This window comes from Scyliorhinus torazame, chromosome 12 (assembly GCF_047496885.1).
Source record: "Scyliorhinus torazame isolate Kashiwa2021f chromosome 12, sScyTor2.1, whole genome shotgun sequence".
NCBI classification, from domain to species: domain Eukaryota; kingdom Metazoa; phylum Chordata; class Chondrichthyes; order Carcharhiniformes; family Scyliorhinidae; genus Scyliorhinus; species Scyliorhinus torazame.
This window is the reverse complement of record NC_092718.1, coordinates 33726141-33748106: the sequence shown is the minus strand read 5'-3', so window position 1 is coordinate 33748106 and position 21966 is coordinate 33726141. Positions and strand designations below refer to the sequence as shown.

Genomic DNA, 21966 nt, shown 5'->3' with positions numbered 1-21966 from the left:
ACTATATCACCATTCTTTAACTGTTGCTGGGTCAAAATCCTGGAATGCCCTCCCTAACAGCACCATGGGCGTGCCTACACAATATAGAATGTGACGGCTCACAAATGTTGCTCACCATCACGTTCTCAAGGGTAATTAGGAACGGGCAACTAATGCCGGCTTTGCCAGCAATTCCCATGTCCCATGAACAAATAAAAATAAACAATCTAAACAAATAATGCAAACATTGGAAACCTGAAATAAAAACAAAAACATGCTCCACAGACTGGCAGTATCTGTGGAGTAAGAAGCAAGATGGGCGGCACGGTGGCACAGTAGTAAGCACTGCTGCTTCACAGCTCCAGGGACCCAGGTTCAATTCCAGTCATGGGTGACTGTGTGGTGTTTGCACTTTCTCCCTGTGTCTGCGTGGGTTTCCTCCGAGTGCTCCGGTTTCCTCCCACTGTCCAAAAGTGTGCAGGTTAGGTGGATTGGCCACGCTAAATTGTCCCTTAGTGTCCAAAGGTTAGGTAGGGTTACTGGGTTACGGGGATAGGGTGGAGGTGTGGGCTTAAGTAGGGTGCTCTTTCAAGGGCCGGTGTAGACTCGGTGGGCCGAATGGTCTCCTTCTGCACTGTAAATGTTATGATTCTATGATTCTAAGAGTTAACAGTTCATTCAGGTCTATGACCTTTGAGCAGAACTGAGAAAAGTTTGAGATGTAATGGTTTTTACATGCAAGGGCAGGGAGTGGGATGGGGAGGAAGGAACAAAAGGGGAGATCTGTGCTCGGATGGGAGTCAGGAGAGATTTAAATAACTAACGGGTGAAGGTGAAAGGCAAAAAAGAAATGGTTAAGGGATTAGAAACAAAAGATGGGCCTCCAGGTACAGAACCATTGGTAGTAACTGTTGTCAGAGTTGCTGAAATAAATGAGAGCAGCTGAAATTGTTGAACTCATCGACGACTCAAGGTTTACAAGAATTTTAGATCATAAACTTCTGAAGTGGGATTCTCCGCCTGTGGGATTCTCCATTTTGCCGGCGCCCGGGGATTTCCCTACGGCGTGGGGCTGCCCTACATAGGTAAACCCCATTGACCAGCTGGCATAACGGAGATCTCGCCGGCGGGTCGAGGCAGAAATGTGGCGCGGCGGGGCGGAGTATCCAGCCCCTGATGTTTTTCACACAGTAGGTTTCTCTCTCTAAGGCGCTGAGTATTGCCAGCATTCTGTAACACTTTGCTTTGCTTCGTTAATGGTGGCATTAACCCATATCTGTAAACATATCAAATGAAACCAGATTGGATTAATCCCTCTTAAAAACGGTACAATGTTTGTACATCACCCACCCCACTAACATTAACAGACAGACAGCAATGTTTTCAGTCCATCAAAAAATGAGAAGATAATTAGATCCAGCAGGAGAGAGAAAGAGAGGCACAAATGAAATAATATCACCTCGCCTTTGTTTATTAATGCCCAAATACTGGAATGTAATGACATCATTAAGATGAATAAAATCTGCTCTGTCTTGGGTCTGTTCTGGGGCAGTTTACATGTCTGAATAACTCGGGAGTCTGGGTTAGATGGGGTCAAGTGTATTAGCCTAGTAATTTATAATGCAGTGATAATGGAGCAGTGCATGGTGGCACTGCTGCCTCACAGCACCAGGGACCCGGGTTCAATTCTGGTCTTGGGTGACTGTCTGTATGGAATCTGCACGTTGTCCCCTTGTCTGGGTGGGTTTCCTCCGGTTACTTTGGTTTCCCCCCACAGTCCATAGATGTGCAGGTTAGGTGGATTGGCCACGGTAAATTGCCCCTTAGTGTCTAAAGATGTACAGGTTCGGTGGACTGACCATGTTAAACTGCTCTTTAGTATCCAGCGATGTGTAGGTCAGGTGGATTGACAACGCTAAATTTCCCCTTAGTGTCCAGGGATGCGCAGGTGAGGTTAGAGGTGTTAATTGTGGCTCAGTGATGACACCCCTATCTTTGTATCAACAGGTTGTGGGTTCAAATCCACATCCAGAAACGTGAGGGTCAGTTAGGTTCGGGGGGGGGAGGGGGATAGGGTCGGGTGGGCATCGGAGCTGGGTAGGGGCAGTGTGGGCTCGAGGGACTGAATGGCCTCCTTCTGCACTGTGGGAATTCAATGATTTGGGCAGACCAGCTCGATGGGTATTTAACGATGATGGAATTGCAATCTGCAAACCAGCACTTGCATCCTTTTGGTCCAGGTGAGGAGAAATGTAGAATCAGGCAGACAACATCATGTTGCCCTCCCCAGTGCTTCCCTGCACTCCTGATTTCAGTCTGTGTTGGGTGTGCCCCACCCACACACAAACTCCTGGTCATTTGAGGATTTGAGGAGGAGGAAATTTCCCCTCGGGGGGGGGGGGGGGGGGCTGGTGTATCTCAGTATCCTCCCACTGACGTCAGCCAGCCTCCATCTAACTGTGCGAGCTGAAGCATCTCCCCGGCTGACAACACATTCACGTTTACAGCTGCCAACAAAACAAAAACAACCTGGTTTCTTTTTGTATCTTTTTTTGTGTGTGTGGAAAAGATGGCGACCGAGGGGCTGCAGGAGAACGAGTCGGTGTCGTCGCTGAGGAGCGAGGCAGAGACGCTCAAGGGTAAACTGGAGGAGGAGAGAGCAAAGCTGCACGATGTGGAGCGTAAGTACCGCGGCGGCCGGGGCGGGCGGGCCGGGCCCAGGCACTCTCTGCCTCGGCTCAGTGTCTGAGCCTGGCTGTGGGCACTACCCTCCACAAACCTCCGTTGCACGGGGAGAAACGGCATATGTGCCTCAAAAAAACAAATGAGCCACACAACAACCGGAGAAGGTTGCACTGGGTGAACTTGGTGTGTCTGCTCTCCCCCCCCCCCCCCCCCAGTGATGCTCTTCACAGGCAACATTTTCAAGAATCTGTGATTTAAAAAAAAAAATCTACAACTGGAGCCTTGACATCTTGAGTTGACTCATTCTCTGCTTTTGTAAATAAAGTTCTCACACTCCAAGGGAGTTAGCAGAACCACTTTAGGATCACTGGTCCTACAGGTGTGAAAGCATCTTCCGCAAGGTGCAAAAGCTCTCTCCTGCCCAGGGTAGGAGTCAGCGCCTGGCTTTAAGTGCGACGTGGGCTCAAAAGAAATGTGCAGCATTTAACATGGGGAGAAAGAGAAACATAGATTTTTAAAAAAAAATTAGCTACAAACCAAGGTTGCACAGGATGAACCTGGTGTGTCTGCTTTCATCAGCCCCCCAGTGATGCTGAGAAGAAATGCAGAAACAGTGTCAGAATGTCCGCAGCGAAGAGCATCGGGCACCTTTTTACATCCCTGAGTGGTATTTGCGCCAGTGTCTATCCACTGTACCAGGGGGATTCCCAAACAGCCGGGGTTCCATAGGACAACCATCAAGGAGTCTGCCAAAAATAACTAGGCTACGTGTAGGGAAAAGAAAAATAGACATGATGATAATAGACCAATCGGCACTGGAGTCAGTGTAGGGTGGAAGTTCCTTGCCAATGAAGGGATTCCATCCAGTTAGAGTAAATCAGAATGTTGGGGGTGGGCGGGCAGGTCTCTCAGTCTTCACATTGGTTGAAGCCTAAAAGGAGATCAGCAAACTGGGTAGCAGTGTTTGGTCACGGAAAAAGAATGGAGGAGTAGGATAGGGCAAGGAGATCAGATCCTAAGTCTTTATTGGGCAAACATGATTGAGGATGAGTGCCGTGACTTAAAGCTTCATCCCGGGTCCGAGTCTGCCCAGTGACTGGAATACATGCATTAAATCAGTTGGCAAAATCCTCCAAGTGTCCCATCCTTCCTTCATCTCCCTGATGTCACCTTTGTATCTCTCTCTCTCTCTCTTTCTCCCCCCCCCCCCTTCACTCTTTCCAGCCTCAGCTGTGTTATAACCTGCTCTATTATTTTCTTAATTCGTTCATGGGGTTGTGGGCATCACTGGCTGGGCCAGCATTTATTGCCCATCCCCGAGGGCATTTAAGAGTCAACCACATTGGGAATTTAAATTTTGTCCAGTGTCATATTTAAGCAATTGTATATATTTTATTTCCAAAATAAAATTTGTTTGCTTGAGGTAGAAAGAAGTTGCAAATTTTCCTGAAGGGTTAAGAGAGGCAGCAACCCTCAACTTGTGTAAAAGGTGCCTGGAGATGCACCTCAAGTGCCGGGAGCTGCAGGGCTACAACCCACTTACTGGAAAGTGGGATTATGCTGGGCGGCATGTCGTTCAGCTGCCGCAGACACGATGGGCCGACTGGCCTCTTTGTGCGCCATAAACAATCTATGATTCAATGTGAGATGCCCCTGGCCAGTAGGATTGTGGAGAAAAAAAGACAATCATAACCTAAGGAGGGGAAAGACCGGCAGATAGTTGTCAAGTTGTAAGCAAAGCAAAAATAATCAAATACCTTTAATTGTATAACTTACTTTTATACAGAAAAACATACTTATGTCACAGGGTGCTGGTGGAATTTATAACCCCCTGCGCTAGACCACATTTATACCACCTGCCCTTTGCCATGTCTGTCACTGTAACTATTTCTGGAGATTTTTTACGAGGGAAAGGATCCCTCTATTGTCTCAAATCCTAAATATTCAGACATCAGCAAAATAGTCTTTTCTGACCCTACAATCCCTACATTCCCCCATCAGATGAATTAAATTACTTGTTCCTCATCTTTTCTTTCCCATAGGAACTGTCTCTCGGAGTTATACAGACTCGAAAAGCTGGTCTAAATCACCAGCTCAGGGTTTCTTCGGACTCCCTCCAGGAGTTTAGCCATATCCATTTTATTTTATACTTGGCCCAAAAAGATGCTCAGTTCTACCCTGCCAGAAATCGGATATAGCTGCCTCCCTACCCCATCCCAGAATCTGCTTGCCAGTATCCCACAAATGATCTGTTGCTCTCATTAGATGACCGGAGCGCATCTTTAAGGACCAGCTGGAATAGATGAGATAAACTAACGCCTGACCATATTTTTAAAAGGCATCAACTTCATCCCATTAGTGGTGGCCTCGGGCACTTTAGTCAGATCCGCATCCGTCATTGCAAAAGTGACAAAACTGGTGAGATAAAGGAAATAGGCAGAGGGACGTCTTGTGTGATTGTATAATACATATTGAAAAATAAGAAGAAAAAATTTAAGTATTGCAGATGAACCGGAAGTAGCAAATTTAGGATTCTGGTTTGATTCAGGTTTCTGCTCAGGGTGTTTAATATTCGATTGGAAACAAGTCTTTGCCCGTTTGAAATTGTGAAAATCTTGGCTCCTCTCAAGGACTATTTATTGATTTCTGCCTATTATCCAATGATATGGCATATAGATAATGGACTGTCGCTTAAAATAACTTTTGACAGTGAAAGCAACAGCCCTGTATCCTTGTGCTATTGTTCCTTTTCTTGGTGATGCTCGGAGTACAGCATGTTTGTGTGGTGACCAACGAATAATGAATTATTTTCTCAATTTTAAAAAATAAATTCATTTATGGGATTCATTTATTTATTGACCATCTCTAGTTGCTCTTCAGAAAGTGGTGGTGAGTTGCCTTGTCGAATTGCTGCAGTCTTTGAGGTGTAGGTACACCCACAGTGCTGTTAAGGAGGGAGTTCCAGAATTTTAACCCAGCAACAGTGAAGGAACGGCGATATATTTCCAAGTCAGGATGGTGGGTGGCTTGGACGGGTACCTCCAGGTGGTGATGTTCCCAGATGTCTGCTGTTCTTGTCCCTCTAGATGGCAGTGGTTTTGGGTTTGGAAGGTGCTGTCTAAGGAATCTTGTGGAGTTCCTTCAGTGCATCTTGTAGATGATACACACGGCTGTTACTGTGTGTCAGTGGTGGAGGGAGTGAATGTGTGTGGAAGGGGGAGCAATCAAGGGGATTGCTTTTACCAGGATGGTGTCAAGCTTCTTGAGTGTTGTTGGAACTGCACTCTTCCAGGCAAGTGGAGAGTATTCCATCCATGATCCTATGACTCTATGATTCTATCATACGCCTGACTTGTGCGATTTAGAGGTGGACAGGCTTTGGGTGAATCAGGAGGTGAGATACTCACTGCAGGACTCTTAGTCTTTGACCTGCTCTGGTAGCCACAGTATTAATATAGCTAGTCTAGTTCAATCTCTGATCAATGGTAAGTCCCAGGATGTTGATTATGAGGGACTCAGTGATGGTAATGTCATTGAATTTCATGGGGTGATGGTTAGATCACCTCTTGTAGGAGATGGTCATTGCCTGGCACTTGTATGGCGCGAAGGTAACTTGCCACTTGCCAGCCCAAGCCTGAATATTGTCCAGGTCTTGCTGCATTTGGACATGGACTGTTTCATTACCTGAGGAGTCACGAATGGTGCTGAGCATTGCACAACCATCAGCGAACATCCCCACTTCTGACTTTATGATGGAAGGAAGGTAATTGATGAAGCAATGTTCCTTTGTGCCAGGTATGACTCCAACAAACAGAGAGTTTTGCTAGAGCTCCTTGATGCCTTACTCGGTCAAATGTTGCCTTGATGTCAAGCGCAGTCACTCTTGCCTCACCTCCGGCATTCAGCTCTTTTGTCCATGTTTGAACCAAGACTGTAATGAGGTCAGGAGCTGACCCTGGCGGAACTCAAACTGAACGTCCGTGAACAGGTTATTGCTGAGTAAGTGCCACTTGATAGCACTGTTAACAACAACTTCCATCATCTTACTGATGATAAGAGTAGGCTGATGGTGCGGTAATTGCCCAGGTTGGATTTGTCCTGTTTCTTGTGTACAGAACATACCTGGGCAATTTTCCACATTGCTAGGTAGTGCCAATACTGTAACTGTACTGGAACAGCTAGGGGCACGGCAAGTTCTGGAGCACAAGTCTTCCAAGACTATTGCTAGAATATTGTCAGGCTCCATTGCCGTTGCAAAATCCAGTGTCTTCAGCCGTTTCGTGAATCTGTGGAATTCGCTACCCCAGAGTGCGGCGGATGCTGCGACAGAGTAAATTTAAGGAGTTAGACAGATTTTAAATTAGTAATGGGTTGAAGGTTACGGAGAACAGAGGACGGTGGAGTTGAGGCCATGATGAGATCAGCCGTATTGAACGGTGGAACAGGCTCGAGAGGCTAAATTTCCTGCTCCTGCTCCTAGTTCTTATGTTCTTATGTTCTAAGAAAGAACTATTCTGTCTAATTCCACCTTCCAGCTCTTGGTCTGTGTGGTAGTCACCACTGATGTATATATTAGGTGATTTGTGGTAAGGCCCTATACTACAGGTACGGGAGTAGTTCCCTGCCTGCTGGCTCCGCCCAGTAGGCAGAGTATAAATATGTGTTCTCCCCATACAGCAGCCATTTCGCCAACTGCTGTAGGAGGCCACACATCTTAGTGTAATAAAGCCTCAGTTGCATTCAACTGTCGTCTTTGTGTAATTGATCGTGCATCAGTCTGTAACCCTGTAGGCAACAGCACCTCAAGCACAAATCTGGTGTTCTTGATTAATAAGGGAATATATCAGCCATGATCGAATGACGGACCAGGCACGATGGGCTGAATGGCCTAATTCTGCTCCTATATTGGTTTCTTGATATCACATGGAGTTAATTAAATTGGCTGAAGACTGACACCTGTGATGCTGGGGACCTCCGGAGCAGGTTGAGGTGAATCATCCACTTGCACATCTGCCTGACACAACAACCTTTGAACAGATGTGCTGAGCTCCTCCATCACTGAGGATGGGGATATTCCTCCAGTGAGTAGCTTAATTGTCCATCACCCTTCATTGCTGGATGTGGCAGGATGTGCCGGCCATGAAACTACAGATTGTGGCTGAGTACAATTTTGCTGCTGTTGATGCCCCACAATGCTTCATAGATGCCGAGAACATCAATTACATTGATACCAGACACTCTACTGTTTAAGCAGCACGGTAGCATAGTGGTTAGCACAACTGCTTCACAGCTCCAGGGTCCCAGGTTCAATTCCCGGCTTGGGTCACTGTCTGTGCGGAGTCTGCACGTTCTCCCCGTGTGTGCGTGGGTTTCCTCCGGGTGCTCCGGTTTTCTCCCACAGTCCAAAGATGTGCAGGTTAGGTGGGTTGGCCATGCTAAATTGCCCTTATTGTCCAAAATTGCCCTTAGTGTTGGGTGGGGTTACTGGGTTATGGGGGTGGAGGTGTGTACTTGGGTACGGTGCTCTTTCCAAGAGCAGGTGCAGACTCGATGGGCCGAATGGCCTCCTTCTGCACTGTAAATTCTATGATTCTAATGTGTGGACAGTAAGTGTGAAGCTATGCCAAGTGTATTTGGCATGGTCATGGTGAAAATCAATGTGATAGGATACATTCCGCTGTTTGAACCATCCATTTCAAATGGCATGGTACTGCTGAGTGTTAATTTGGAGTAGTACTGCTGAGTATGAATCTGGAGTACTGTTGAGTCTGGAGTCTGGAGTAGTTCTGCAGAGTATTAGTCTAGAGCAGTATTGTCGAGTATTGATCTGGAGTGGTGCTGCCGAGTATTAATTTGGAGTACTGCTGCCGAGTGCTGAGATTTAATTTGCCATAGCCCTGCTGAGTATGGATCTGGAGTAGTACTGCTGAGTATGAATCTGGAGTAGCCCTACGGAGTATGAATCTGGACTGGTCCTGCAATGTATGAATCTAGCATAATGTTGCTGGAATCTGGAGTAGTGCCGCTTTGATTTTGATTTGATTTGATTTATTGTCACATGTACCGAAGTACAGTGAAAAGTATTTTTCTACGGTCAAGGGAAGGTACACAATACGTACATAGCAGACAAAAAAGAATAATCGACAGAGTACATTGACAAATGGTACATCAACAAATAGAGATTGGTTACAGTGCGGAACAAGGGGCCAAACAAAGCAAATACATGAGCAAGAGCAGCATAGGACGTCGTGAATAGTGTTCTTACAGGGTACAGATCAGTCCGAGGGAGAGTCGTTGAGGAGTCTAATAGCTGGGAGAAGAAGCTATTCCTATGTCTGGATGTGCGGATCTTCAGGCTCCTGTATCTTCTGCCTGATGGAAGAGTCTGGAAGAAGGCAAAACCGGTGTATGAATCTGGAGTAGCCCTGCAGAGTACGAATCTGGCGCAGTACCACTGACTATAAATCTGGAGTAGCACTGCCGGGTATGATCTGGAGTATTACTGCTGAGTTTGAATCTGGAGTAGTACCGCTGAATTTGAATCTGGGGTAGTACCGCTGAGTTTGAATCTGGAGTAGTACTGCTGAATATTAATCTGAAGTAATGCAGGAGTTGAAGATGGTTCAGTTACCCTCAGGTGGAGCAGTGATTTCCTCAATGGACACGGCCTTGCGGTAAACTCGAATGATCTTTCTCTTTCAGATTCTAGTTGCGGTGTTCTTATTCCAGTTTTATTCATTCATTTTGGAATCAAATTGTGTTGTGCCCAGCTTTGTGGAACTGCCCACGTGCGATCTTTGCATTTCTACCACTGATGATAGAGACCGAGAATTCAAGGTTATGTTTGTGTTATAAATAAGCTGAAGAGCCATCAAATATTTAAAAGAATTTCTTGGATGAATAATGGCTGTTGGTGGGAGTGTGTGCACAAATTTGGTTTTCTACTTAGATTATTGCTATGGTCACATTCCATGTTCTGATTTTGACACTTGTGTAGAGATCGCAGGTAGGGGGCAGGACCACCCCTTCAGCTGCTGAAGGCTAGCTTGAGGCTGTCTGAACAGTCACCATTGGAGTTGAATTTATACTGAAGCCTTCCTAAATGATTCTCCGCGTAGGAAGGCATGATATCCATTTTCATCAGGGGGTTGAACTGTGTGTGGTGAAGGAAGATTAAATTGATACAATACAACGCCCAGAGTTTGATGTGTGGGTAGATTGTCGAGGCGATGCTATTTATATTTGCTGTGGCCAAGAGGTGGATTACCATGGTGAGGTGATAGCTTTCACTATATGAAACATCCACTCAAGTATGGTATAAACTGCCTCATAATCTCTTCTTCCCTGTCTGACTTAAAAAATCAAGTATTTCTTTCTTTGCTGTCCCTGACAGTTCACCAGGTGGCTGAGCGAACAGAGACTCTTGGACAGTTTGTGATGAAGACAAGGCGGACTCTAAAAGGCCATGGAAATAAAGTGTTGTGCATGGACTGGTGCCGAGACAAGAGAAGAATTGTCAGTTCCTCCCAGGTTAGATTCAAGTGCATCCATTTGCTATCTGATTGCGAGTGCATTATTAAAGGTGCTTCACTGGTAACAAGTAAAGGTGTATTTTAAAGAGAGCATCTGCCATCCAGCGAGTAACAACCTTCAAACCATAAAGCTTTCTTACCTTTTGGGAAGTCTCAAATGTGGTAAAAAGAAACACATATCTATTGGGAAGGAAGTGGTCTTTGTCCTAATTTGGAGATAGTTCAAGAAGATATGTGTTTACCTCTGTGTTACCAATTTGTACAGCAGCCTAAGTTAATTTTTTTCCCCATTTGTATAGTTCAATTTTGTATACTTGCTATTGCAGAAAACAATCCAATTTTAAATTTGCCATTAGAATCTGTCGATTCATTCGAAGACAGTTTTAGGATTGAGCCAAGAATGGAGGATGCTCAGGAGTTTGGATAAAGGAAAACGCTGGTATTTTTGATATAAACATGTTGCAAACATTTCAGGGATCTCTTAATCCTGGGTAAGAGGAAAACGTTCTGCCAAGTTTCAAAAGCTAAATTCTCTAGAAGTAGGGAGCTTAAAGGCCACGTGAACAATGCCAACGATTAAGGGCAGCACGGTAGCATTGTGGATAGCACAATTGCTTCACAGCTCCAGGGTCCCAGGTTCGATTCCGGCTTGGGTCACTGTCTGTGCGGAGTCTGCACATCCTCCCCGTGTGTGCGTGGGTTTCCTCCGGGTGCTCCGGTTTCCTCCCACAGTCCAAAGATGTGCAGGTTAGGTGGATTGGCCATGATAAATTGCCCTTAGTGTCCAAAATTGCCCTTAGTGTTGGGTGGGGTTACTGGGTTGTGGGGATAGGGTGGAGGTGTTGACCTTGGGTAGGGTGCTCTTTCCAAGAGCCAGTGCAGACTCGATGGGCCGAATGGCCTCCTTCTGCACTGTAATTCAGCTTTACTTGCACAATGAATGTTATGGTATCTCTTTATTGTACGATGTCAGGAACTGTTTCCTCAAACATGAATTTCCAAAGTGTCGTAGGTCTTTTCGGGTACATCATTTAAAGTAAACCTTAGTTAAAGCCTTAAGGTGAACTTTGGGGGGGGGGGCGCGGTGCGAGGGGCCTGCTTGAACTATCTATGGAGGCAGAAAAAAAAGAACCTTCAATTATAATGTGATAGATTCCGGGCGTCCCCCGCGACACAGTGTCAGGCATGAGTGAGCCCTGCACCCCACTGCAGAGAGCCTCAAGTGCACCCTCCGCTCCCGGCATCGGGCAGTTGACAGCTTTAGGGCAGTCGCCCTCCGGCCCACACTGAGTGCGGTGGACGACATGGGCCCAGCAACTTACTCAGGGCTTGCCTCGTTCCCTCCACCAGGATAATCGACAGGCGGGATCTCCTCGGGCTTCTCCCGGGATCCCGTTCCTGCAGGAGGCGGTGGGGCAGATCCCTGCTCTGTCACCGCCGCCCGGTCACAGGAAGGCCCTGAAAACAACTCTGGGATAGTGGCGGAGGTGCCCGAAGACAGCAGTTGGGACAGAGAGTCTTCCAAACCTGCTAAGAACCCAAGAAGCAGGGGGTTATCGCTGCACCCCTCCCTGAGAAATTGAACATGTACAAGTACGGGGTGCTAAGTTGCACTGGGCGGAACGGGCCCCCTAGGGTGCAGTCCGACCCCGAAGCACCCTGCTCGGGGGGCGGCGACTGCTTCTGGGTTTTCCTCACTATCCCGTTGCCTCTTTTCTTTTGGGGGCTGGGCGTGACGTCGATAGGAACAAACCTGGAGTGACGCTTTTGCGGGGAAGAGGATCACGCCGACCGGGGAGATGTCTATCTCTGGAGGCACCCCTGGGATGTCTCCTCGTCCCTTGAATTTGCAGCTGGGACAGAGCACCCTCTGAGTCAAGGTCACGTACCTCACCACTGCCTCCCACAGGGGCCTGCGCAGAAATGCCACCGGGCCCGGGATCCGATGGCGAAAAGTCACCGAACTGGGGATGTTCCTGGGTGGGGCGAGGCATAACAGCTGCACCTGAGCCAGGGGTACTAGGTCAGCCAGGGTCAAAGGGATCGGAACTTAACTGCTGTCAAACCATCCTGTTTGTCGTCTTCTGCACCTTCCGGCCATGTGGGTGCTCCCTCACCTCCACACTGGCAGCAGGGGTGTCGGTGGGCGCCCGCATGGCACCCCCAACAGAAGGTTAGTTGCAAGGCCAGTTGAAGGAGAGGGGGCGGCGGCACCAGTTGCGGCTGCCGGGGTGGTTTTTTTCTAACATGCCCCACCTTCTTGCAGGCATGGCACTGCACCCCACCTGCGGACCAGAAGGCACGGCAGGTTTCATCCCCAAAATGGATCTCAAAGCCCCTTCCAGGACCTCCTCTTGGGCCAGGCGAACATAGACCTGTTGCCGGAAGGAGAAAATATGTTTGAGGGTGGGGTCTCTGAGGCCGAGCGGGAGTGGTACCACCCTGGACCGTACCTCCCCCAGTTGATGGAGGTGGGGGAGGAGGAGCTCCGTGGGAATAAAGGGCGAGACATTAGAGAGAATAACTCTCTCGGCAGTAGCCTCCAATGGGTCCACCACCAGGTAGATCCCACCCACCTTTTCTAGGGAGAGATGGACTGCCCGCTCGGCTCTTAAAAGGCTGGTGCCCCAAATACAAGGGAGGAGATGGGAGGGAGGAGCAGGAAGGTGGGGCACAAAACCTGGGCGGCACGGTAGCATAGTGGTTGGCACAATTGCTTCACAGGTCCAGGGTCCCAGGTTCGATTCTCGGCTTTGGTCACTGTCTGTGTGGAGTCTGCACGTTCTCCCCGTGTGTGCGTGGGTTTCCCCCGGGTGCTCCGGTTTCCTCCCAAAGATGTGCAGGTTAGGTGGATTGGCCATTCTAAATTGTCCTGAGTGTCCAAAATTGCCCTTGGTGTTGGGTGGGGTTACTGGGTTATGGGGATAGGATGGAGGTGTGGGCTTGGGTAGGGTGCTCTTTCCAAGAGCCGGTGCAGATTTGATGGACCGAATGGCCTCCTTTTGCACTGTAAATTCTATGATTCTATGAAAAGGATGTGCCGGTGCTCCAAGCACAACAGGGAAAGGCTAGTGGGCTGGTCTCCCAAAAAGGTCTTCGATTCAGCGGGGCGGGGTGGGGGGGGGGGCGTCTTCAGCCCAGCAGGGGCCCTGCAAAACAGCCCACGGATGTTATCCCGTCTCAGCGCAATCGTCAGATGGAAAATAAATAAGTCCAGGGGCACCAACCTCCCTCTCTTTTCTCTTCCAGGTGTTCCAGCGGCCACCTGTTTGCTGGGAGGCCTCAGGTCCGAGGGCCCTACAGATAAAACAAGCAGCAAACAGTCCCAGTCCCGGCCCCTCGCCCCTCCTTCTGCTGCAGGCTGCGAAATGCAGGCAGTCAGTGTCTAAATCCAGTCCCAGGCTGGCTCTCAGTCCTGGCCAAACCTTCACCTGTAGAGATTCCTTTCCTTCTTCTGCAGCTCCCTGTAGCAGTCACTCAGCTTCAAATAAAACAGGCAGCAGCAAATCTCTCCTTTTGTCCGTTTTCCATGGCTGTATTTGCAGCAGCCTGCAAATGCCAAAATCCACAGGAGAGGAGCTCACAGGACATACTTTTGGAGTGTGAGCTCCCTCAATGAGGAGGTGGGGTAATCATTAGTCATTGCAGGTGTATAAATAGAGCTGGCCAGTGTGGTACCGGCTAGAGAAGGATGCAGTGATGAACTACTGCTGCTGTGTATATATTGTTGTAAATAAAGTTACTTTCTGTTTGACTCTACAAACTTGTGCTGGATTGTTCGTGGTCCTCACATCAATCTCTCATTTGTGTTATAATTCTCATTTGCATTTACACATCCTTTTATGGTCCTGCTCCACTTCTTTGCAACCTCCCATCACCATGATTCGCATCTTTGACCATGGACTACTCTGTATTCCTCCTGCCTCTCCCCTCCACTCCACCACTGGTAGCAGGATCATAAAGGGGCATGGTAGCACAGTGGTTAGCACTGTTGCTTCACAGCGCCAAGTACCTGGGTTCGATTCCCGGCTTGGGTTACTGTCTGTGCGGAGTCTGCACATTTTCCCCGTATCTGCGTGGGTTTCCTCCGGGTGCTCCGGTTTCCTCCCACAAGTCCCAAAAGACGTGCTGTTAGGTGAATTGGACATTCTGAATTCTCTGTGTACCCGATCAGGTGCCGGAATGTGGCGACAAGGGGATTTTCACAGTAGCTTCATTGCAGTGTTACTGTAAGCCTACTTGTGACACTAATAAAGATTATTATGATGAAAGGCCTCACCATTAAAACTTCCTGTAAAAATCAGTCACAGCCTAATTGCCATTGAGATGGTTCAACTTCTTGAACTGCTGAAGTCTGTAGACCTGTTAGTGGGGGAGTTCCATAATTTTGAGCCAGTGATAATGAAGGAATTGTGATATATTTCTGACATAAGATGATGCGTAACTTGGATGGGAATTGGTTGCTAGTGGTGTTTCCATACACTTGTTGCCCTTGTCCTTCTAGGTGGTAGAAATTGCAGGTTTGTTGACCAAGGAGCCTTGGGCCAGACGCAGTCGTGCATCTTGTAGATCACTGCTGTCACCTTGAGTTGATGGCGGAGGAAGTGAATGTTTGAGATGATGGACAGAGTGTAAATCAACCAGGCTGCTTTGACATGGACGGTGCTAAGCTTCTCGAGTGTTGGTGCTGTACCCAACCAAGGAAGTGGACAGTATTCCATCGCTTGCTGTGTGCAAATTGGCTGCAATGTTTCCTACATTACAAGAGCGAAAACAATTGGCTGTAAAGTGCTTTGGGATGTCCCGTGGTTGTGAAAAGCGCTTTATAAAGGCAATTTTTTTTATTGCCTGGCATAGTGTTGCTAATGTCACTTACCAGCCCACTTATCAGTCTGGCACCATGGACTTGATTTTTTATCTGAGGAGTTGTAAATGGAACTGAGAGTTGTACAGTCATCAGTGAACATCCTCATGTCCGATCTTATGTTGATTGATGAAACAGCTCAGGATGTTTGGCCCTAGTTCACTGTGATGAGGAACTTGTATAATGCTGTCTCCCCCTCCGCCCAGGATGAGATGTATGGTCTCCAACAACCAAATCCATTTCCTTTTGTGCTCGGCATGACTCGTCAAACAGTGGAGAGTTTTCTTCCAGTTCCCATTGACTTCAACTTTCCTAGGATTCTTTGTTGCCCACTCAATTGCACGCTGCCTTGTGTCAAGAGCAGTCACTCCCCACTGACCTCTAAAAATCAGCATTCTTTGTCCATACTGGGAGCAAGGCTGCAATGAGGTTTGAAGCAGTGTTCCTGGCTGAACCAAAATTGAGTGTCAATGAGCAGGTTGAGTAAGTGTCGATTAATAGCATCAATTTGCTGATAATTGAGTGTAGGCTGATGGAGAAATAATTAGTCGGATAGAATTTATTCTGCTTTTTGTGGACAGGACACACTTCGGCAAATTTTCCTGTTTGACAGGTGGATGACAGTGTTCTTGCTGTACTGCCCTATCTTGACTAAAGGCAAGGTTAGTTCCGGAGCACAAGCTTATAATATAACAGCTGGGATGTTGTCAAGAATTATAGCATTAGTTGTATCCGGTATTTTCAGCTACTTCCTGATAGCATATGGAGTAAATTGAATTTCCTGAACACTTGCATCTGTGATGGTGAGGACCTCAGGAAGGGTCCAAGGTGGGGCATTCAATTCTAGGTGAACATGGTTACAGATGCTTTGGTCTTGTGTTTTGCATTCAGATGCTGCTATCATTGGAAGCTGGAGATTTTCATGGTGGCCCTTCCACCCACTCATTGCTTAACTGACCACCGCCATTCACAATTAGATGTGACATTGTTGTGAAGTTGCTTAATTTAGTTGATATCATGCTGCCTCCATGTTTAGCACACATCTAGCCCTGTGCTGTAGTTTCCCGGGTTGGCACTTCAAAGTCGAAGAATTGTGCTGCTCCTGGCATGCTCTTCACTCCTTGTTCAACCAGGGGTTGACCCCTGGCATGGAGGAGGGGGGGGGGGGGGGATAGGCTGGGCCATGAGGTTGCAGATCTTACAACTGCTGATGGTCTGCAGCACCTCATGGATGCCTAGTTTTGCCACTGGACCATTTGATGGAGGGTATATTTGGTGTGAAGATGGAACTCTTAGCAGAACTGTGCATGGATCATTCCTATTAAAACTGCCATGGACAGATGGCATCTGTGATAGGTAGATTGATGAGGAAGAGCGTGTGTAGGCTTTTCCCTCAAGTTAGTTCTCCCACCACCTGCCGCAGGCTGGTGTGGCAGGTATATCGTCAGGACTTGGCCAACCAGATCAGAAATGATGCTGCTCGGCCACTTCTACTTGGTGGTGTTCAAAATGGAGGAGGACTGATTCATCAGATGAGGGGGGAGGGGGGGGGAGGGGGGGGGGGCGGCGCGGAGGCGCAGTAACTGATAATCAGCAGGAGGTCTCCTTGCTCGCGTTTGACCTGATGCAGTAGGACGTCATGGGGGCTGCAGTCAATGTAGTCAAATGGAGTCAAAGACTCCAAGGGCCACTCCCTCCTGACTGCGGCCCACTGTGCCATCCCCTCTGGTGGGGGTGGCCCTACCGGTCATAGCCAGGAATGACAGCGGAGGAGTCTGGGATATTTAAGTGAGTGTGACTACGTTAGGCTGTTGCTTCACTAGTCTATCAATTATGGCACATGTCTGCATTTGTTAGGGAGAAGGACTTTGCAAGGTCAACTCGGCTGGATGTGCTTTTGTTGTGTCCCGATCGATGCCTAGGTCAAAGCCAATTGATCTGTTTGGTTTCATTCTTGTGCTTTTATTTGATAGCTGTACAGCTGAGTGCCTTGCTCCGCCATTTCAGGGAATAGATACGAATCAACCCCATTGCTGTGTTAAGGACAGAAGATTTCCTTCCCTGCAGGAAATTAGTGAATCTGATGGCTTTTAGGATAATTCGGTAGTTTTATGGCCACCATTACTGAAACTAGCTTTTTAATTCCAGATTTATATAATTAACAGCATTTAAACCCTTCCCATAGCTACCACAGTGGGAATTGAAGTCCTGTCCCTCGGTCATTTGTCCAGGCCTCCCGATAACGTGCCCAGTAATATAACCGCTGTTCTACCATTCTCCGTTTTCCTAAATATTTGCACCTTGCTGAAGCTCTCATCACCTTCAAAAATCTTAACACACCCAGACTCTTCACCTATACCACGGCCGTCTCCCCCAACTCAGTGTCCAGTTCCCTTTTATATAATACCTAGAATGCCTTGTCCTTGGAGAAAGCCTTGATTCACGCATTATTAACCATTCAGAATATTATTGCACAAGCAATTCAGTCTCTAATGCTATTTATCTAAGTATTTCGGAGAGTGACCTTTAAGGTATTTTCCCTTAATTCTCTTAAAATGTGTTTTGAAACCCTCCCATGCTGTTTGATTGACAGATAGGGCCAATCTGCCTTCAGAAAGAGCATCGTAGCCACGAATGTGGGAAGGAGGATATTTTATCTTCAAAGGGGCAGTAATGTTATTTAAATCTGTGAAGTTAAAATGTCTTTACTCTGATTGATGGCTTGCTGCTTCATCTACAAGGATAATCAACTTTTGTCGGGAATATTGTAAAGAAGAAGGTTGGTACATGTTCTGGAGACAATTAGTGGAATTTGCCTTGACCCAGTAGTGTAGACACCTTTTATTAACCTGAATGTATAATTTGTAACACTCGGAGCCGTCTGGTCCAGGCTCAAGTAGAATTTGAAACTGTCGGAATCGAAATCAGTGACAGCCTTCAGGGATGGGGAAGGAGGTGACGCAAGTGTTGATACAGGAAGAATGCGTCCACTGGCACCATAACTGGGTACAGTTGAAAAGAGCTACTTCTAGTCAACCCATTCACTGCATAAGGGGCTTGTTATATTTTGGACGTGATTCTCCCAAAAGGGAACAAAGTTCCCTAGCGAGCATGTTTAGACGCGTATTTCACGCCACCCGCAGTGCCAAGAAACATGTGGGCGCTATTCAATGTGACTTGTGTTGAATAAGGGGCCTGAACAGGGAACGCGTGGCCGAGGCTGCACATCGCCCTGTTTTGTACAGTGGGGAGCTCTGCTCGCCGGTACTCCCCATTGCACTGAGGCCCCCGAAGCAATCCCCAATCTCCCCTCCCCACCAGCCAAAACGCAATATGGGATGGTCCCCAGACCCTGCAGCCCCCTAACACCCATGTCAGGCAACACAGGCCAAATTGCACACCCGCAAAAGATTTTAAAATGGCGCCACGATCTCTCAACCCTACCCCCACCCGATGTGATCCCCGGACTTCCACCAAAGCCAAAACACACCTATAAGGGAATCCTCATGCCTCCCTGCACTCCACCTCACCTGGGCAGGGCACCACGGGCCTGATCCCCAGCACAGGCAAAATGCCAGCTTGGCACTGCAGCCTGGCAGTGCCCCTGCCAGTGCCACCTGGGCAGCTTGGCAGTGCCAGGCTGGCACCTGGGTGGCAGTGCCAGACTGGTAGTACCCAGGTGGCACCAGCAGTGCCAGGGTGCCACACTGCCCAGAGGTTAATCACTCAGGGCCTCCGATTCCTGAGAGACCCCCCAAGTGCTGTGGGACCAGTACTGAACGGTGCTCGCCTAATGTCTCCGAGACAAAGTGGTTCCAAAGCAATCCCCAATCTCCCCTCCCCACAAAGGAGTAGATGAGGCAAGCTGCATATTATAATGACACTAGCTGCCTGACTCTAATATGCAGATTTACCCACTACTGATCCCGCATACAATGAGCAGGATTCAGATCGCAACGTCTCGTGAACTGGGTAAATCCCAGATGAGGCCTCTCCCAGCATCTATCGGCCACGTCTCGCCCCCATTCGGCGGAGCACGGCCGGTGGATCGTGCCCTGAACATTCTGGGAAAGTAAATGGGACAATTGTGGGCAGCACAGTAGCACAAGTGGATAGCACTGTGGCTTCACAGCTCCAGGGTTCCAGGTTCGATTCCCCGCTGGGTCACAGTCTGTGCGGAGTCTGCACGCTCTCCCCGTGTCTGCTTGGGTTTCTTCCGGGTGCTCCGGTTTCCTCCCACAGTCCAAAGACGTGCAGGTTAGGTGGATTGGCCATGATAAATTGCCCTGAGTGACCAAAAAGGTTAGGAGGGGTTATTGGGTTCTGGGGATAGAGGGGAAGTGAGGGCTTAAGTGGGTCGGTGCAGACTCGATGGGCCGAATGGCCTCCTTCTGCACTGTATGTTGAACTATGTTCAACTGGCTGAAAGTCAAATGCTGTTCGTTATGTGAGGCACTTGTGGGGTGAGTGGCTGATATATGGCCCACTGAGCTGCTTTTGTTGCATGTTTGAGCCTTAGGGAAATCTGCTCCCAATCCCAACCATGGGTTTCTGGTCAGACAATATTCCATAGGCTGACTTACAACTAGCATGTACACTGAAGCAATATTCTGTCAACTATTGGAATATCTTAACGATGCGGAATTGATTAATTTTTTTAAACATTAGTTTAACATCCCTCCATTATGCACCACAGCAGTGAAGCCTTGCTCGAGGTTTTACCAAAGTGATGGAAATGGTCATTGGTGTTTTTCACAAACGCAGAAGCAGCATAATCCCACTAGCTATCTTTGAATGAGCTGCACTCCCGATGGCTTAACTAAGATTATATTTGTGCTGCCACCTTCAATTTTTAGTTTTGCTAAAACAATGAAATGCCTCAGCAGTGCAGTATTATACAAAATTATTTTAAAAAGCCACCAAAACAAAGAAAAACAATTGTCAGGAAAAAAGGAGCTGTGATTGCGTTTGATAAGTGGCAAAAAAAGCATCATTTGTTTGCGTTGTCTAATTGAACAGCTAAGTGAAAGGAAAACCCGACTATTGGGTGTTCCAGAAATTAGTATTGCGACTAGTGCCACTTCTAATCATGGTGAGATAGTGGTATCATGGTGATGTCACTGGACTAGTAATCCAGATGGACCAGGCTAATCCTCTGGCACATGGGTTCAAATCCTACCACGGAAACGGGTGGAATTTAAACATTCAAATCATAAAATTTGGAATTGAAAGCTTGGGCGAAATTCTCCGGTATCGGCGCGATGTCCGCCAACCGGCGCCAAAAACGGCGTAAATCAGTCGGGCATCACGCCGCCCCAAAGGTGCGGAATCCTCCGCATCTTGGGGGGCCCAGCCCTAACCTGAGGGGCTAGGCCCGCGCCGGACTGATTTCCGCCCCGCCAGCTGGCGGAAAAGGCCTTTGGTGCCCCGCCAGCTGGAGCGGAAATGACATTGCTGGGCGGCGCATGCGTGGGGGCGTTAGCGGCTGCTCACGGCATCCCCGCGCATGCGCTGTGGAGGGAGTCTCTTCCGCCTCCGCCATGGTGGAGACCGTGGCGAAGGCGGAAGGAAAAGAGTGCCCCCACGGCACAGGCCCGCCCGCGGATCGGTGGGCCCCGATCGCGGGCCAGGCCACCGTGGGGGCACCCCCCGGGGCCAGATCGCCCCGCGCCCCCTTGTCCCGCTGGTAAGAGAGGTGGTTTAATCCATGCCGGCGGGACAGGCATCCTTGCAACGGGACTTCGGCCCATTCGGGCCGGAGAATCGCGGGGGGGGCCCGCCAACCAGCGCGGCGCGATTCCCGCCCCCACCGAATCTCCGGTGCCGGAGAATTCGGCAACCGGCGGGGGCGGGATTCACGCCAGCCCCCGGCGATTCTCCGACCCGGCGGGGGGTCGGAGAATCTTGCCCCACGTTTCAATAACTGTAGGTGGAATTCTCCCCAAAAATGACTAAGGGCGCGATCCAACGGCCATGCTGCCCGGAAAAGCAGCTCACTGTGGCGCAGCATGGCTGATGAAAGCAGGGAGACCCCACTCCCGGGATCTACCCGGCTCGCTACACCTCGTGAGATCCAATGTGATCTCGCGAGACGTTGGGATGTCTCCGCCACAATGGGTGGGATGGCTTTTTGGCAAATCTGCATATTAGAGCAAGGCAGTAAGCTTCACTCTAATGTGCAGATTCCCGAGGTACCTGAGGCTTTGGGATTCAACCCCTGTGCCTCAGAGACCTCGGGCGAGCGCTGTTTGGTACTGGTCCCCACAAATGGCTTCTCGTCCTTTTGGCTAAGATCAAGTGTAGTTTCGTTTGATCGAGGGAAGCTGAGGATTTCGATGTCGAGGTCGATCGTGGATTGGAGAACACGGAGGGATTGAAGTCGTCAAAGAGGAAGCGTTTAGAGCTCGGCTGCTATTGGTGGATCTACATGCTGGTCTAAGCCTCTGGTTTAGGCCTAACGCCGATACAGTTCAGACTCAACGTACGAGCTATGGATGCAGCTGCATCCCGACCACCAGGCTGGGGAGTGCGAAACACTGTCCGAGTCACAGTGAAGAAAGCAGACGGGGAGTCACCTGTAGACCGGAAATTCTTCGTGAAGCGGGTGCTGCTCGAGTGTTGTGGGTTTAAAGCAACAGACATCTTCTGCTTGCAAAACTTCCCCAACAATGGATATTTTGATGTCACCTTCAAGAGTGTCGCAGCGTGCATCAAATTCTTGAACGTCTTCAATGAAAAAGGTAACCAGAGTCCCCTGTCTATCCTGACTGCAGAGCCTCTGTTTACGCTACCGGCGCAGCGAAATCGGGTTGTTACACTGCACACATACAACCCCCACGTCCCCGTGTCTGATGTGCTCACGTTCCTCGCCAGGTACGCTGAGCTGAAAAATGACAGCGGCAAGTG

General features: G+C 48.6%; 1 protein-coding gene across 1 annotated transcript in view; it reads left to right on the top strand.

The window, feature by feature from the left end:
- The first annotated feature begins 2406 nt into the window (after positions 1-2406).
- gnb5b (guanine nucleotide binding protein (G protein), beta 5b) overlaps positions 2407-21966 on the top strand; it is a 138916-nt gene continuing 119356 nt past the window's right edge. Inside the window, exons 1-2 of the mRNA XM_072470644.1 lie at positions 2407-2660; positions 10058-10194. Of these exons, the coding sequence (XP_072326745.1) occupies positions 2549-2660; positions 10058-10194 (249 nt within the window). The 5' untranslated portion in view covers positions 2407-2548. The remainder of the gene's footprint in view (positions 2661-10057; positions 10195-21966) is intronic.